This window comes from Littorina saxatilis, linkage group LG9, assembly GCF_037325665.1.
Source record: "Littorina saxatilis isolate snail1 linkage group LG9, US_GU_Lsax_2.0, whole genome shotgun sequence".
NCBI lineage: Eukaryota > Metazoa > Mollusca > Gastropoda > Littorinimorpha > Littorinidae > Littorina > Littorina saxatilis.
In genome coordinates this window covers 63,657,791-63,675,737 of record NC_090253.1, presented here as the reverse complement: position 1 = coordinate 63,675,737, position 17,947 = coordinate 63,657,791, and the positions used below count along the sequence as shown (strand labels likewise).

Sequence of the window (17,947 nt, the reverse complement as noted above, 5' to 3'; positions counted from 1 at the left end):
ATTTACTGTGCAGACAACTCTAAATATGGCAAAAGTGTCACGTGATAATCAACTTTGGCTACGAAGCAGACGACACTTTTTTGGGGAGTGATGCAACAATATCACGGTCTCCTTCCCACAGCAGTCTCAACATTTCGACTTGTTTTAACCTTTGAACGATGTCTTTATTATAACTGTGAAGAACAGAACGGAGATCACTGTCGAAGTGGGCCAAATCTGCAATCACTTTCATCTCAGTTCGTATTCTCAGAAACATTAGCGAAAAACATGGGAGATAACTCTGTATTCTTATTTTGATAGATTCCGCGCAGTAATTATGGCATGGACCGATGATGATCAGAATGGAAAGAATGAAGCAAGCTACACGAGACCCTGTAAGCTTACCTCAGTGTTTCAATGAAAACAATGGAAAGCAACTCTTCCACAGTGTGACAGTTATTTCCACAATGTGACAGTTATTTCCACAATGTGACAGTTATTTCCACAATGTGACAACAGTTATTTCCACAATGTGACAGTTATTTCCACATATGAAAAGCCTGTCAGGTATTTCCCATCGACCCCCCCCCGCGGGTTAGGGGGAAGAATTTACCCGATGCTCCCCAGCATGTCGTAAGAGGCGACTAACGGATTCTGTTTCTCTTTTTACCCTTGTTAAGTGTTTCTTGTATAGAATATAGTCAATTTTTGTCAAGATTTTAGTCAAGAAATGTTAAGTCCCTTGTACTGGAAACTTGCATTCTCCCAGTAAGGTCATATATTGTACTACTTTGCAAGCCCCTGGAGCAATTTGTTGATTAGTGCTTGTGAACAAGAAACAATTAACAAGTGGCTCTATCCCATCCCCCCCCCCCCCCCCCCTTTCCCCGGCGTGATATAAACACCCCCCCCCCCCTTTCCCCGGCGCGATATAACCTTGAACGGTTGAAAACGACGTTAAACACCAAATAAAGAAAGAAAGAAATTCTCCCAGTAAGGTAATGAGACTGTGCCAAAAGGTCAGGTGTCATGTCTACTGTCCCGAATGACACACGATTGCTGACATTTCACCATTGCCAACAGAATAAACAAATAAGAAATAGGTAGAAAATGAATGTGAAAACTGACTTTAATTGTTGATCAGTATTTTCTATACCACTAACAAATAATCTACTTGCACATAGCTGTTTGGCAAATGTATGTTGCATGGGACACACTGACATGAAAGTGGAAGATGTTTTTCCCTCTAGAGAAACTACATATCAAGTTACACTTTTTGTGCTCTTCCATTCCAGTTGGCAATCAATTGTTAACGCATGTTATTAGAAAAAATAGAACGAAAACAGATTAGATAGAATGAAAAATGTACTGGTGATGTCATTTGGGACATACTGACATGAAAACGTCACCTTTTGGCACAGTCTCTAATACATTGTACTACGTTGCAAGCCCCTGGAGCAAATTTTTGATTAGTGCTTTTGTGAACAAGAAACAATTGACAAGTGGCTCTATCCCATCTCCCCCCTTTCTCCGTCGCGATATAACCTTCGTGGTTGAAAACGACGTTAAACACCAAATAAAGAAAGAAATTTCCCATCGCGTATTATAACTTTTGAAGCGTGGAGTATTTGTTTTTTTGTATTTGATTTTGTACGCCGTGTAGTTATGTCCTTGAACATGAAAATAAAGTTTACAGAATGAAAAAAATGTCGAAGAAAAAATGATTACTTTTCAACACGACTTGGTTTTAGTTCCAACACAATGTCACCTACATTTCTTGTTGTTTGCTGTCTGGAATCTTGCAATAGCTTTCTTCTGTTTAGGACACTTTTCGTAAACATAATCCAACAAGTCTAAGGTACAAGGTACATGGTCTGAAGAAAGTGTCGGCAGAAAGGCACTCAAACTTCAGTCTTTGCCTAATGAGCTGCCTTCTGATTCCATTCATTTGCACATCACTTTATTTGTTACTCAATCACTTTCTCCTGTCTCACGAAATTAAGTTAATTGCGTATTGTCTTGCAAGAGCGTTTTCCATCAGCATTTTTGTGTCGAATAGTGGATGGATTCGTGAATCATCTTTCATGTGTGTATGTGTTTGATAACGTTTTTTCTTTCCCGGCTTTCACTTTCAGCGATTTCATCATTCACAATGCACAACAAGTCCCTTTCATGTCCTTATCTCACACACACACACGTGTTCCCACATGCATACAAACACAGGCATACTGGTTTCGAACTACACTCAGCTAAAAAAAACCATAAAGCAAAGGTTTGCCGAAGTCTTTTTTATTTTTTGCATTTTTTCGTTTTTTTGCAAATTTTGTCTTTTTTGTTAAATAAAGAAAAAAGATTAAGGCAGCTGGCACTTTGTTGTCCATGTTCGATCACATGAAAACTTGTACATTGCTGATACTCCAGAGTCAGTCATCACAAGTGTTCTCCAAGTCACTCTAGTACTAGAGCCGATGCTACGCTAGTGTACTTCACACACAGGACTAGCTCAACCACTGCTAGCTCATTCTCCTCAGGCGTGTCATCATTTGATTGCAGGCAAGATCACACACAGCAGTGGAGACTTGCATGCCTCACCAGCCACTTGATACAACAACAACAAAAAATCATCATTTTGTCGAGAAACAGAAGATACAGGCTAGGGCAGCCCATGTGATGTAGTCAATATGCTGCTGAGTTCAAGAAACAAAGAAAAGTGGCATCATACATTACAAGCAGCAGGTCAAGACATTTTGATCACATCACCAACACATCATTCTGACCTACATGGACTAAGGGTCAACCCTGTGACGTCAGATGCACAATCACGTTTCACTTTTTTTTTCGTCGGCCGGCCGCTAACAACTGACCGACTCATATCTCCTCATTTACAAACGACATGTAACAACTGTGTCCCTATCAAGTTAAACTCAATCTCTGCCTAAAACTATCTGTCCATATACTGCTCTCACACATTTTGAAAAATCATCAGTGCAATCACTCTTTTATTTCATTTTCTATCAGAACACGTACTGATGTAGACACATTCTGACAGAGGGCAATAAACGCAAGTATGCAAACAAACCACGTCAGTCTGTTAACTCAAACATTCTTTGTCTCATGCTTCAGGTCTCATCATGTCCTTAAGCTTCAGAAAAGACAGTTGGACTAAAAGTCTAAAACAAAACATCTGCATCAACACATCTACCTGCAATGGGGAATCACTGAATGATTTTAACTTTGGCTCCAAAAATGAACATGGCATGGCAAGACGAAATTAACTCTGCTGAAATGACCAACTTCTAAATAAAGGTTTGGGGTGGGTCGGGGTGATGGATGAGGTTCAATCTGCGAACCTTCACGACAATCCTCTTTTCATATTTCAAGTGGTCTTGTCATATTTCAAGTGGTCTTGTCAATGACTTAAACTAGTGACACAAAACATGAAAAGGACAGGCCAAGATTAAATTATGCCGGGTGTACAATGTTGAACGGCCCCCACCCCACAACTATTGTGCAAGTGATGAGACCAAGGATGTAGGACAGGAGAGAAATGCACCCAGGGTGCCACTAATCTACCCGCCCCCACACCCCGCCCACAAGTGACGGCACTGACAAACCATGCGTTCTCACTCACACTCTACACCCCCCCCACCCCCACATCACCATGTACATACAAGGGACTGCTGTCAGTGGCTACTCACAGCCAGTGACGTAACAGACACACCCAGTCGCACACCTCACACGCACCACGTAAAAAAGAGTCGAAGTGTCAGAGTGCACACTGACAGAAACCTTCAGCTCGCGTCACCCCCTCTCCATGCAGATGATGTGCCAAATGTCACTGTCATTGCCACCATCTGCAGGGGGGTGACATGTCCTAACACGCTTAGTGTGACGTCATGTCCTAATACGCTGGTAGTTTATACACACAGGGCTTGCCATGTGGGAGGCAAGCAGAGAATGTCGAGTGGCTGCCGTGATTGTTTTGCGCTGACTAATGACTTGCAGCTTCAGCCACTCTGGTTGGATTAACGTTGTGGTGCGCTGATCATATGCACAGGTCTTTCTCACAGTAAGTCACGTTTCTCACAAGCCCCGTCTCTGGAGTAGCTTTAAGGTGGAAAACGCTTTCCCCCCGTCAGCACAAGCACTGATCACCGTCAAGATGTTGAGCTCCCTGCAAGAAGCCCGAGGCAGGGAGCAGTGGAAATGGTGTCGGGCATCCAACCTGACGGGGTTGTCATGACTAGAGGTGCGGACAGCACAAGCAGTGGTCTATCACAGTCCTCTTACAGCCGTGTCCAGCAGCTCCGGACACCAACTGACCACACTCCACTGGACACAGTGGTCCTGTCACTGGCATGTGTAGATGTTACTGCCATCGTATGCAGGCAGGTGGCAGGAGCGTGGCTGGGCGCTGGGGCTGAACACGATACGCCCGTGCGAGCAGCGCTCTGCACAGCGCTAAGGGGACAGGAGGGGACGATTGTGCTCAACCTCACTGTCACGGGTGTGTCACTTTGTGCTAGTCAACACAATCCACGAGCCTGAGGGGGATGGATTCACTGGCCAAGCGGTGGAAGGGGGAACAGACTGTCCAAGATAAAAATCTCTTCTACATCACAGTGTCACCTACACTTGGACTGCATACACTCTCACCATGTCGGTACACACAGACCTGTGGCAGATATACACACACACTCACACCATCAGCTGTGGGTGTTTCTTCTCCACCCCCCCCCCCCCCCCCTGATGTCAGTGTATTTGTCCGGCACCCCCCTCACACAGCAGGAGGGCAACCATGAGTCTCTGTCTCCATTCACACAGCATTAGCTTGGCCAGAAAAGTGTGTGGGTTCAAGTTGTGCCTGTGGCCGTGGCAAGACTTGTAACCAGCAGGCAAGCTGACAGTCTGTGTGTAATTCACCCAGCAAGAAGTGCAGCCACTGTGTGACAGCCTCTCTCATTACCATCCTATGTACAGCTCACAGGTCTCTCTCTCTCACACTTTCACGTCAGTCCTCCCCCCTGCCGTCCACTTGATCCAATGTCACAGAAGAGATTCTGAAAAAGGAGGCAAATGAGACTGAGGAAAACATTCACAACAAGCAGAAGAATCCCCCTATAGAGTGTGGGGGGGGGGGGGGGGGGGAAGAGAGATAAAGAATTGGAGACTTAAACTCCACGGACACAGTCTTCATGGACAAGGAATAACACTCACCGCATGATGCAGACAACTTTAGACAACAGTTCACATCTTTCTCACAGCTCTAACTATCTTACTTCTGTTGAAAACCAAATGCCCGGCTCAAATAAACAAAGTTCTAAGCATGCAATAAAGACAAAGACAAAAGTTCCATGCCAACAAATCAAAAGTTTCTAGAAAAAAAACCCCACCAAACTTACTTGAACGCGATTATGTGCATCCCTTAGTGTTGTGGCGTGTCACTGAGCCTGGTAGTGGGGCTGGTTGTGGGAGTGGTGGTGGGGGTGGGAATGGTGGCTGTGTGTCCCCTGCATCCCTGAAACACAGCATGGTACCATCACTGTCTGCACTCAACACAGCTGGGAGAGAGAGAGAGAGAGAGGAATCCTCATATCTGAAATGGCTGACTCATTTTATATATTTTACTCCTCACAAGGTGCATTGAAAGAGAGAGAGAGAGGGGGTGGGAGGTAGTTACCTTGCTGCATGGCAAAGTGGATGTTGTGCGGCATCATGCCGGCACTTGACACACCCCCCTGCAGCTGCAGGTGTTGGTTAGGACCCACGTTGGCGTGCAGCTGATTGGCAGCACCTGTCACATAGTCATAGCAACACATCACACATGGACACAACAAAGATACATGTCTGTAAACCTGTGGATTCGCAGGCATAAACTGCTAAGAGCTAGTAGAGTATCTGATGCCTACAAAGCATTATCAAGTCTATGCAGTTGACCCCAGGCAGAAAGACTCTGAACTCACCAAGTAGAATGCCCTTTTCCTCTTCTATCTTATGTCAAACATAGCTCAACACAATGTGAAAATTACACTCCATCTATCTAATCATGTCAAACATAGCTCAACACAATGTGAAAATTACACTCCATCTATCTAATCATGTCAAACATAGCTCAACACAATGTGAAAATTACACTCCATCTATCTAATCATGTCAAACATAGCTCCACACAATGTGAAAATTACACTCCATCTCAACATTGATGCACACAACATCTATAATTTATACTGCTATCTTTTCAAACACTTGTTCAGTTACAGCACACTGTCAGATCAGACAAAAGTTGCGCAATGGCTAAAGCGTAAGGCTGTGAACTGCACCCCACCCCACCCCTGTAGACTTGACCCTAGGGCAGATAGCATGGGTGGGAGCCGAAAATGTTGCCAGGATTGAACATTTTGGAAGGCCGGGGTCCAGGGGCCGCCAAGGCTCCGGCGGGGCGCAGGGGCAGCACCCTTGCTGGGGGGTCCCAGCCGAAAATGAATTTTAGCATTTTAGGTGGCCTCTCCTGACTTTAAATTTGAGAACAAACAAGCTTTTTGGAGATGCATAATATATACATCTTGTAAACTTGAAAGTTTTTGTAACTGACCAGCTGAAAATTAATTTTAGCATTTCATGAGGGGGCTATTTGAGCCTCTGCTGGCTTTAAAACTGATAACAGCAAACAAACAATAAATGGGGGGTGGGGGGGTGGGGAGAGAATGCAAAAAATGTATCACTCTTGCTAGGGGGTATACTAAAACAAGTGGTAAACACATTTCAAGAGGGTTCTTTAGAAGCCCCTGTACAGTCAAGGGAAAACCAGTGCCTGGCCTGTCTAAAAAACCCTCCGCGAGAGGGATTTTGCAGCAAGCGAGAGTGAAGATGAAGATGAAATTTTTTTCTCTGCACGCGAGCCAGCAAGCAGGATGTCTCAGGACTGTATAAGCTCCCATGTCTGAAAATTCTTCCTGGAACGGAAATCCGTCAGGGACGGAAGAAATCCCACCCCTGAGATAGACATAGAGCTGGACTCACCTTGGAGTTGCTGCTGGAACTGAGCGGCGGCGGCTGCATGTTGGTGCTGCTGGTGCTGCTGGTGGTGGGTGTGGGTGTGTGTGTGTGTGGGGTTGAGAGGGGCCTGGTTAATGGCCTGGGGGGGCGGTTGGGGCATGACCACCACGTGCTGCGGTTGGTTCATGTGACCTGATGGCTGCATGTGGGCTGGGGCCGGCCCCCCGCTCCCCGAGCCTCCCGCCTGGCTCAGACTGACACCCGCCTGCACACAGTCAATCAAGATTAACACAGAGCACACAGTCACTTCATAACGTTTAACAGCACACGAATCTCAAGGGAGATACATTTTAGTTTGTTATATCAGCAATTCGCTGTAGAGTTTTCAACCCTAAATGGCCTTTAGACAAGTTTTCCCACTCGCCTTTAAATGATCGTCCCATTGATCTTTCCTTGGAGAGTACAATCTCTGCATGTTTTCAACAGCTTCATAATATAATCCATAGAGAGGCAAAGTTCAAATGTTCATTTTACTGTCACAAGTTTGGAAGTAAAATTTAAAAAGTCGTGTAAAAGCATGTACATGTACATTCTGATCAATCTCCGTGTCCGTCAAAAAAACCTCCGAAAACCCCTGAAAACCCCACCTAGACTAACTAAATCTATCTTCAAAGGGAAGTATTGGACATGCCTGTGCAAAGTAAGCCTGATTCATGCTACATGCACCCTTATATTTGTGTTGAGAGCCGGATTTTCAACGAAATCGATGCAACAATTTCAATGCAAGGGAGGTAACTCTTGTTACTCGAAAGCACAAGTATTGATGACGTCATGTGATTAGTGCTTCCGCGCCTTCGTAAATCCTCGCACAAACACGAAAATAAAGCCATGAACGGTGAAAGTTGCAAATATAAGTTACGCTGCTCAGAACTGGCACACTTCTCCACTGTACACTCCAATTTGGAGATCATATCCAAGTCACAGACATTGCTGCACTTTGCCTGCAAGTAGCGACGTAGGGTATTGGCAGCAACACGTGCTTCTGTGGCAGTCATAGCTCAGCAGCTGATTGGAATAGTGAAAACACAGCGGCGGTGGCTGTTCCGTGCACCTCCCGCTGTTTGTTCCGAGTTCGCTCATCACGCGATGTGCACTTGTGTTTGTGTATTTTTGTCTTTGGAGACAATTATTGACATCAGTTCGTTGTAGCCTTGTGACTTTTAGAGACAAAACGGCTCTGGGGCGATGAAAATGTGTTTGTTAAAAGAGGGGTTCGTTATGCAAATGAGTTCAAAAGGTTCGATGTAGCCGGAAAGTAACAAGTAAGAAATAGAAGGCTGTCTGCCGGGAAATCAATGGCAGTTTGTTAAAAGAGGGATTTCTTTATACCCAGGTTCGTTATAGCTGGATTCCACTGTACATGTACATCACGAATTCCATACCATACGACCTGGTTCTACACATAAAACACTGCCTACATCTCCTTTAGGCATCCTATAACCTGCAACTTACAGCACATCACCACCTCAGTGCAAGACGTCCTAGTCGCCCTACCCACTTCATGGTCATAAGTCAACACAAGGTCAACTTCTTTCATGCTTGCATCTAATGACCAACAAGTTTTCTGTTGACCTGCATGGTCAAGCTTCCTGGAGGTTTCTTGGTGCTGTCACAAGCACGTTGTTGTCAACACTGACACAGTTAAGCATGAAGTAAAAGTGAACTGATGTGAATGGTGCTCCTTCACTCACAGCCAGTACCAAGCTGTTCAACGTCCTGCATCCCCATCAAGTTTCATACCCAGGTCACTGGTACAGGCTTTGCTACAGACAACTTGGCCAGACACCATCAAACACACTTCAAACACCTGTCATTCACACAGCACTGGTTCCAGTCCTGTATAATTGTAATTTGGTATCCCCCCCCCCCCCCCCCTCCCCCCCTCACAGAGTTTGATTTGATCTCTAGGCAACTGTCTAGTAAGCATAGGTCTCAAGATGTTCAGAAACAACCCGTTATGTTTTGTTTTTATGGGCTGCAAAGTTGCTTTTCTTGGAAAACGGATGACAAACTAACCCGCGCGACATTGTACACCAATCACGCGTTTCGACATGTTGTCAGCCAGCTCGTGTAAGACGTGCTACTCGATGATTGGCCTATTTTGTCACATGGCTTTGTTTGCCCCCCCCTTTTTTTTTGTACAAAGAACAAAAATTCCCTGCAGCCCATAAAAACTAGTTATTTCAAGAATTGGTCTGTGAGCACAAAATGTTCCGTTGTTGTGAACTAGAGAGCAAGCAAGGCAAGAGTAAGAGTAGTGAAAAGATGCGGTCACCTGCGCGTTCCTAAGCCTGAGCGGTTGTGAAGTGCCGACCTGCATCTGGTTGTGCAAATAGTGCAGGGTGGGCGAGGGCCCTTGAGAAACATTGTGGCCGGGCATGGCGTGACCTCCCCCCTGGGGCGGGAGCATGCCCTGCATTTGCTGGCCGTACAGCATGGACTGGGGCGTGCCCGACGTGGGCGGGGCACCCTGGGCGTGGTGGTTCAGCTGGGGGCCTGAGGGGTTGGGGTTCCCTCCCCCCATGTGCTGCACGGGGGACGGAGAGGGGTGGGGGTGGGGGTGAGAGGACTGGGCCTGCGAGACGGGGGGAAGGGAGTGGGAGTGTTGGGCGTGAGACATGTGTTGCGTGTGGGGGTGCATGGTGTGGGCTGGCTGTGGCATGGGCTGGCTCATGGCCTGAGCTTGCATGTGGGCTGGCACCGGCTGCTGGGGCACTGCAACACACACAACACTGCGTTAACACTCTTCCACACACTGGTCATGGTACAAGTCACACTCTGCACACAACACTGCATTAACAATAACACTCTTCACCTTGCCAACACTGGTATCGCTCACTTCAACACATTCACACTGAAGCTTGGTAAAAAAAAAATGACTGAGTTAAATGAAAGGGGTGCACTCACTAAACAGCTGCTGTTGTATATGTTGTGTGATATAAACCAACACTGGCATGAGTGAAATCAAGGAGTGGACTCACTAAACAGCTGCTGTTGGATATGTTGTGTGATATAAACCAACACTGGCATGAGTGAAATCAAGGAGTAGACTCACTAAACAGCTGCTGTTGTATATGTTGCTGCTGGTTGGAGGCTCCCTGGTTGGGGTCCATGCCGGCTCCCTGTGGCATGTGTCCCTGCACCACCCGCACCATTTGCTGACACACAAATACACACGATTAGTTACAACACAGAGAAGCTACATTGATCAACTACCTGTCAGCTGCAGGGCTCCCACTGAGCAAAAACAAAAAGGACTGAAGGTCTGGAAATCGAGACATTTGTCAAAAGTGACATCCAATATGGTGCAATGTCATGCAATGCTCAGCACAGTTAACAGTTTCTCTTTTGTTGTTGTTGTATTTCTTGGAAATTTGTGATTTAACTGAAAAGTGGGAGCCCTCCATCTTGCCAACTGTCACTGTTCACATATTGAGCTGAAACTCTATTGGGAATGTGAAAACCAAATAGTTTCCTCAAATTGGAAACCTGAGCAGCATCTTTTGCTTATTTTGGATGATTGTAATAAGATTTACAATGCAGAATGTGGGACTATTGACTATTTTTCACAAACCTGGTTGTCGGTTCCCTGTGTGTTCCACATCACATATTGCCCGAACTAAGAAAAATAGAAGGAATATTTTGTGTCCATGTAGTTCAATATCTTTTGTTCTAGTATACAATATTAATTCTATAAAATAAACTAAAAACAACAAATTCCACCATACCGTATTGACTTGCCCGCTGTCTCATTCTTAACAATCCTGGCCCTCATTATCATTAACAGCAGCAAACATATCAAGGTTTAACTTCAAACTGCAGTCATGTTGGGTTTTCAAGTCAGTATACTGTAGTACAACTTGTCGACATGATGCAAGTTGATGTCAAGAACAAGTGGCAACATTCAGTGGCCTTTTCCCAACTAGAAAGCTTGCGTAGCAAAACCAGTACTCTGACAACTACACCTACTGTACTTTACCTAACACTTTTTTTCTTGTTGAATACACATTTTCATTGCCATGGAAATGATGTCTATTCAACAAGAAAAAAGTGTTTGGCAATAACTAAGTAGTGTAAAATTCTTTCAACTCAAGAAGACAGTCAAAAACTATCCGCTATCTGTACTCACTGTTGAGAATAAACTTGACTGTCTACACTGACTCAACTCTCTCCCATTTTGAATTGGACATTGTGCTGTACACAATCTAGGACATTATCAAACCTTCCTCTATTTCCCTAGCCTCAGATTTGACCTTTCAGCTGTTCCCCCACTGTTGAGATGTGTTTCAAGACGGGCCAGTGTGTCAGCAGTGGCTATGAGTGGCGCCAGACTTACAGGGTATCCCTGCATCTGTCCCGGCGGCAGCTGGTAGACGTACGGCTGTTGCTGCATGGTGGCTGCCTGAGCTGCAAGCTGCAACGGCTGCCCTGTTGCATTCTGGGCATGAGTGGCAAGCGCCACAGGGTCTACGGACACTACCGCTGAAAAGGGAAACAACAATGACTCACAACCCTGGATTCGGTTTTCTTGTACTCTCAGGCCTGGGAATGAATAAAAGTGATTTGGGCGTACTGACTGAAAAATGTTGCGTTTTAAGCATTTTTAAGGGCACACGGAGGCTTTTTCTCCGTCGTATTTACGACGAAAGGCATATCATTCCCAAGCCTGACTCTACAACAGGAGGCAGTAGAAACAGATTTACCCAGATCTCAAGTTTCCCATACCTAAAGCCGGACAACTTGTGCATGGAATGTTTGATACTGTGTACCCACCTCAAGTGTGTGCGTGTAGCGCTTGGATTGCTTTTACCAGGGCAGAGAGAGAGAGAGAGAGAGAGAGAGAGAGAGAGAGAGAGAGAGAGAGAGAGAGAGAGAGAGAGAGAGAGAGAGAGAGAGAGAGAGAGAGGGAGAGAGAGAGGGAGAGAGAGAGAGGGAGAGGGAGAGAGAGAGAGGAGAGACAGAGAATAAGAGAGAGAGAGAGAGAGAGAGAGAGAGAGAGAGAGAGAGAGAGAGAGAGAGAGAGAGAGAGAGAGAGAGAGAGAGAGAGAGACACACACACAGAGCAGCGTGTACACACCTCTCTTTGGCTGGTAGGGCTTGGCCTGCTGTTGCTGATGGTGTTGCTGGGACATGGGCATGACCTTTGGCTGCATGACGTAGGTGGGGTGATAGCTTTGCATCAACACCGACTGCTGCTGGAGCGGCATCATCCCTGGCGACTGACGCAGGGCCTGGGCTGGGGGTGTGGCTGATGGGGTGGGTGTGGCAACCTGCATGGGTTGTGGTGCCTGGGGAACCATCAATCATGCTCACGTCAATCACAGGAGGAATAAATGCAAACGCACAAGAGGCACAACACCTTCCCATTACCACCCAGCGCATTTCATTTATAAAAGCAAGCTGTAAGTCAGTGGTGGCTTGACTATTCCACTCCCTGAACTCATTCATACAAGAAAACAGTATTTACCGAAACTGGCTACTATTGTGTTAACAGTACCACCACTTGTGCAAATATTCAGTGTTGGTTTCAGCACCTTTGGTCAGCTTCTTGAGTTCTTGTTTTTAACATGATGCCGGTGAACGCTGTGTTTTGTGCATGCCAACACACTTAGGCAACTAAGCTGGACAAGCAACCCTTGTGACATGAAACAGAAACTCACCCTTGGCTTGAACTCCATAGCGAGGGGATTGAGACTGGAACCGAGACTGAAAAGAACAAGTGATTGACATTATATTTTGCTCTGTGCAGCAGAAAATCACCATCAATGAGCGAAACAACTGGAAAGCAAGACAGTGACTGTGCCTATTAACCATTCCAAGTACCCTTCTGCCTCAGAATCAGGTATTGCCTATCTTTCAGTAAAACTTGGAACAGACAATCCTGTTCAAACTGCAATAAATGCAAGGCTACTAATTGAGTTAGACGCCATTGGCCCGTCGTTAAAGACAAATTCACTAGAACAGACAGGGTATTGAAACAGTCATTGTTACGAGGCGTGTCAAGAAAGCACAAATTCCAATGTGAGGATCCATCAAAACAATGACTAACTAACCCAACCGGGACTATTTCAAGGTAAGGAGAGACAGAGACTACAGTCAAGTTGTCGGCAGTATCAAGGAGAGACAGAGACTCCAGTCAAGATGTTGGCAGTATCAAGGAGAGACACACTACAGTCAAGATGTTGGCAGTATCAAGGAGAGACACACTACAGTCAAGATGTCGGCAGTATCAAGGAGAGACAGAGACTACAGTCAAGATGTTGGCAGTATCAAGGAGAGACAGAGACTACAGTCAAGCTGTTGGCAGTATCAAGGAGAGACAGAGACTACAGTCAAGATGTTGGCAGTATCAAGGAGAGACAGAGACTACAGTCAAGATGTCGGCAGTATCAAGGAGAGACACACTACAGTCAAGATGTCGGCAGTATCAAGGAGAGACAGAGACTACAGTCAAGATGTCGGCAGTATCAAGGAGAGACAGAGACTACAGTCAAGATGTCGGCAGTATCAAGGAGAGACAGAGACTACAGTCAAGATGTCGGCAGTATCAAGGAGAGACAGAGACTACAGTCAAGATGTCGGCAGTATCAAGGAGAGACAGAGACTACAGTCAAGATGTCGGCAGTATCAAGGAGAGACAGAGACTACAGTCAAGATGTCGGCAGTATCAAGGAGAGACAGAGACTACAGTCAAGATGTCGGCAGTATCAAGGAGAGACAGAGACTACAGTCATGATGTCGGCAGTATCAAGGAGAGACAGAGACTACAGTCAAGATGTCGGCAGTATCAAGGAGAGACACACTACAGTCAAGATGTTGGCAGTATCAAGGAGAGACAGAGACTACAGTCAAGATGTCGGCAGTATCAAGGAGAGACAGAGACTACAGTCAAGATGTTGGCAGTATCAAGGAGAGACAGAGACTACAGTCAAGATGTCGGCAGTATCAAGGAGAGACAGAGACTACAGTCAAGATGTCGGCAGTATCAAGGAGAGACAGAGACTACAGTCAAGATGTCGGCAGTATCAAGGAGAGACAGAGACTACAGTCATGATGTTGGCAGTATCAAGGAGAGACAGAGACTACAGTCAAGATGTCGGCAGTATCAAGGAGAGACAGAGACTACAGTCATGATGTCGGCAGTATCAAGGAGAGACAGAGACTACAGTCATGATGTCGGCAGTATCAAGGAGAGACAGAGACTACAGTCAAGATGTCGGCAGTATCAAGGAGAGACAGAGACTACAGTCAAGATGTCGGCAGTATCAAGGAGAGACACACTACAGTCAAGATGTCGGCAGTATCAAGGAGAGACAGAGACTACAGTCATGATGTCGGCAGTATCAAGGAGAGACAGAGACTACAGTCAAGATGTCGGCAGTATCAAGGAGAGACAGAGACTACAGTCAAGATGTTGGCAGTATCAAGGAGAGACAGAGACTACAGTCAAGATGTCGGCAGTATCAAGGAGAGACAGAGACTACAGTCAAGATGTCGGCAGTATCAAGGAGAGACAGAGACTACAGTCAAGATGTTGGCAGTATCAAGGAGAGACAGAGACTACAGTCAAGATGTTGGCAGTATCAAGGAGAGACAGAGACTACAGTCATGATGTCGGCAGTATCAAGGAGAGACACACTACAGTCATGATGTCGGCAGTATCAAGGAGAGACAGAGACTACAGTCAAGATGTCGGCAGTATCAAGGAGAGACACACTACAGTCAAGATGTCGGCAGTATCAAGGAGAGACAGAGACTACAGTCAAGATGTCGGCAGTATCAAGGAGAGACAGAGACTACAGTCAAGATGTCGGCAGTATCAAGGAGAGACAGAGACTACAGTCAAGATGTCGGCAGTATCAAGGAGAGACAGAGACTACAGTCAAGATGTCGGCAGTATCAAGGAGAGACACACTACAGTCAAGATGTCGGCAGTATCAAGGAGAGACAGAGACTACAGTCAAGATGTCGGCAGTATCAAGGAGAGACACACTACAGTCAAGATGTTGGCAGTATCAAGGAGAGACAGAGACTACAGTCAAGATGTCGGCAGTATCAAGGAGAGACACACTACAGTCAAGATGTCGGCAGTATCAAGGAGAGACAGAGACTACAGTCAAGATGTTGGCAGTATCAAGGAGAGACACACTACAGTCAAGATGTCGGCAGTATCAAGGAGAGACAGAGACTACAGTCAAGATGTCGGCAGTATCAAGGAGAGACAGAGACTACAGTCAAGATGTCGGCAGTATCAAGGAGAGACAGAGACTACAGTCAAGATGTTGGCAGTATCAAGGAGAGACAGAGACTACAGTCAAGTTGTTGGCAGTATCAAGGAGAGACACACTACAGTCAAGATGTTGGCAGTATCAAGGAGAGACAGAGACTACAGTCAAGATGTCGGCAGTATCAAGGAGAGACACACTACAGTCATGATGTCGGCAGTATCAAGGAGAGACAGAGACTACAGTCATGATGTCGGCAGTATCAAGGAGAGACACACTACAGTCAAGCTGTCGGCAGTATCAAGGAGAGACACAGACTCCAGTCAAGATGTCGGCAGTATCAAGGAGAGACAGAGACTACAGTCAAGATGTCGGCAGTATCAAGGAGAGACAGAGACTACAGTCAAGATGTCGGCAGTATCAAGGAGAGACACACTACAGTCAAGCTGCTGGCAGTATCAAGGAGAGACAGAGACTACAGTCAAGATGTCGGCAGTATCAAGGAGAGACAGAGACTACAGTCAAGATGTCGGCAGTATCAAGGAGAGACAGAGACTCCAGTCAAGATGTCGGCAGTATCAAGGAGAGACAGAGACTCCAGTCAAGATGTCGGCAGTATCAAGGAGAGACAGAGACTACAGTCAAGATGTCGGCAGTATCAAGGAGAGACACACTACAGTCAAGATGTCGGCAGTATCAAGGAGAGACAGAGACTACAGTCAAGCTGCTGGCAGTATCAAGGAGAGACAGAGACTACAGTCAAGATGTCGGCAGTATCAAGGAGAGACAGAGACTACAGTCAAGCTGCTGGCATTATGAGTGTCACAAAGCTAAAGGAAAGCCACGAAAGGAAGAAAAGCAGGGACTCACGATGGGCCCGGCGACTCTGAAGGGGGAGCCACTTGTGTCGACGTCTGCTGGCCCTGAGGCTGGGGAGGGGGGCCCTGGGCCTGCGGGGGGGTGGGGGTGGTACTGCTACCCTGTGACGTTGCCGTGACACCCTGAGACACCATGGTGGGGGGCGGGGCTGTGTGGGGGGCAGGGTTGCCAGGGGCGGGCGAGTCTTGCTGGGCCGGGACAGACTCCTGCTCATGATCCGGGCGCCGGTCTGACTGGGGTCTGTCTGTCTGCTGGGCGCCCCGCTCGTCTTTCTTGTCCTCGTCCGACAGCTGCACAACAACACCCTGCATTATTTCACACATACAGCAACAACACTACGTCTTTTTCACACAGCCAGCAAGATCAACCTACGCACAAAGTATGTAATGCCACCAGGCTTGCTGTGGCCAGCACAAAGTATGTAATGCCACCAGGCTTGCTGTGGCCGGCACAAAGTATGTAATGCCACCAGGCCTGCTGTGGCCGGCACAAAGTATGTAATGCCACCAGGCTTGCTGTGGCCAGCACAAAGTATGTAATGCCACCAGGCTTGCTGTGGCCGGCACAAAGTATGTAATGCCACCAGGCTTGCTGTGGCCAGCACAAAGTATGTAATGCCACCAGGCTTGCTGTGGCCAGCACAAAGTATGTAATGCCACCAGGCTTGCTGTGGCCAGCACAAAGTATGTAATGCCACCAGGCTTGCTGTGGCCAATCTGAATCACACTTCAAAGCAGAGGAACAGCCAGACTCCACCACTCGGCTCCCTGCATGTGGAACTGGCTGAAATGGAACCAAATACTCTGTTAGATTATTCTCATGTAATAAACATGAGTAGCTGAGCCAGCTATTGAGCAAGGCTACCCCTTATTTCGACTTACTCCCTAGCAAAGGCACAGTGAGGTCTTTGGGCACACTCCAGATACAGCCCTTCAGAAGTGATATTACATTACACAGTGAAAGAAGAGTGACAAGCTTGACATTCACCTAGTGTGACGACAAGGCCTACACAGTGGTTAATGTGGGTGCTGTTACTCTTCGATGCATCGATTCTAGGGCTGCAACTCGTGTCAACATGACAGTGGAAAATACAGGGGAGAGGTCAGGAAACAACACACAGCAGTTAAGAAGTGACGGCAATGAGACCAGGTTGAGACAAGTTCAAAGAGCTCAGGAGTGGGGAGACCAGACAGTACAGACACAAGGGAAAAGTGATAGAGGAGGAAGAAGAACGAAACACAGACCAGGATATGTCTGTAAGGGAGAGAGATGAAATGAAGGGACTGATCACAAGCCAAGAAAATGACTTACCTTAAAGTTGGTGTGAAACTGCCTCAGGTTGGCAACTTGCTTTTCTTGCCTGTCTTTTTCTGAAACAGCAATAACAAGTTGTCAAAACACATCAATGCAGCAAAACATGTGCCAACAAACAAGTAAGCAAACACAAAGACACAAACACAAATCACTGTGACTGGGCAGAATTACATTTAATTTTTCGTGTGGATATCATGTATAATACCTTTTTTTTTAGCACACAAGACACCATGCATACACGCAGGAAGGTTCAACACAACAGGACATACCTCTGGGAGATTTCTTGTCACCGACCAAGTGCGGCGCGACGCCCTGTTGAGGGCCTGGCTGACCATCAGCCTTGTCCACAGCCTGAGGGGAGGGACCGGTCACTGCAGGGGGGGCCACCATGGGCACCGCCGCCACGCCAGGAGGGGGGCCACCTCGCCCGTGGAGCTGTGAGGGGGCGGGGTGCATGGGGGGAGGCATCTGCTGCATGTTGTGAGGGTGGGTGG

General features: G+C 46.7%; 1 protein-coding gene across 2 annotated transcripts; it reads right to left on the bottom strand.

The window, feature by feature from the left end:
* Positions 1-2,252: 2,252 nt before the first annotated feature.
* LOC138976766 (ataxin-2-like protein) lies at positions 2,253-17,945 on the bottom strand. Of its 2 annotated transcripts, XM_070349651.1 has the most exons (13): positions 17,723-17,945; positions 17,451-17,509; positions 16,131-16,429; positions 12,696-12,741; positions 12,113-12,323; positions 11,372-11,517; positions 10,610-10,654; positions 10,091-10,193; positions 9,311-9,750; positions 7,000-7,240; positions 5,660-5,773; positions 5,382-5,497; positions 2,253-5,039 (listed from the first exon to the last, which is right to left on the bottom strand). In XM_070349651.1, exons 1-12 carry the CDS (start codon positions 17,928-17,930, stop codon positions 5,421-5,423), a joined length of 1,989 nt encoding a protein of 662 aa, XP_070205752.1. In that variant the 5' UTR covers positions 17,931-17,945; the 3' UTR covers positions 2,253-5,039; positions 5,382-5,420. The 2 variants fall into 2 exon arrangements, with proteins under 2 accessions (XP_070205752.1, XP_070205753.1); XM_070349652.1 differs by lacking the exon at positions 10,610-10,654.
* Between the last annotated feature and the right edge of the window lie 2 nt (positions 17,946-17,947).

Bases quoted from the DNA above. Each gene is read 5' to 3' on its own strand.
- LOC138976766 (XM_070349651.1), bottom strand. From the start codon at position 17,930: ATGCAGCAGATGCCTCCCCCCATGCACCCCGCCCCCTCACAGCTCCAC. The intron at 17,510-17,722 runs GTATGTCCTGTT...TTGCTGTTTCAG, and splicing joins TGACAAGAAATCTCCCAGAG to AAAAAGACAGGCAAGAAAAG. The intron at 10,655-11,371 runs GTAAGTCTGGCG...TATTTTTCTTAG, and splicing joins GACAGATGCAGGGATACCCT to TTCGGGCAATATGTGATGTG.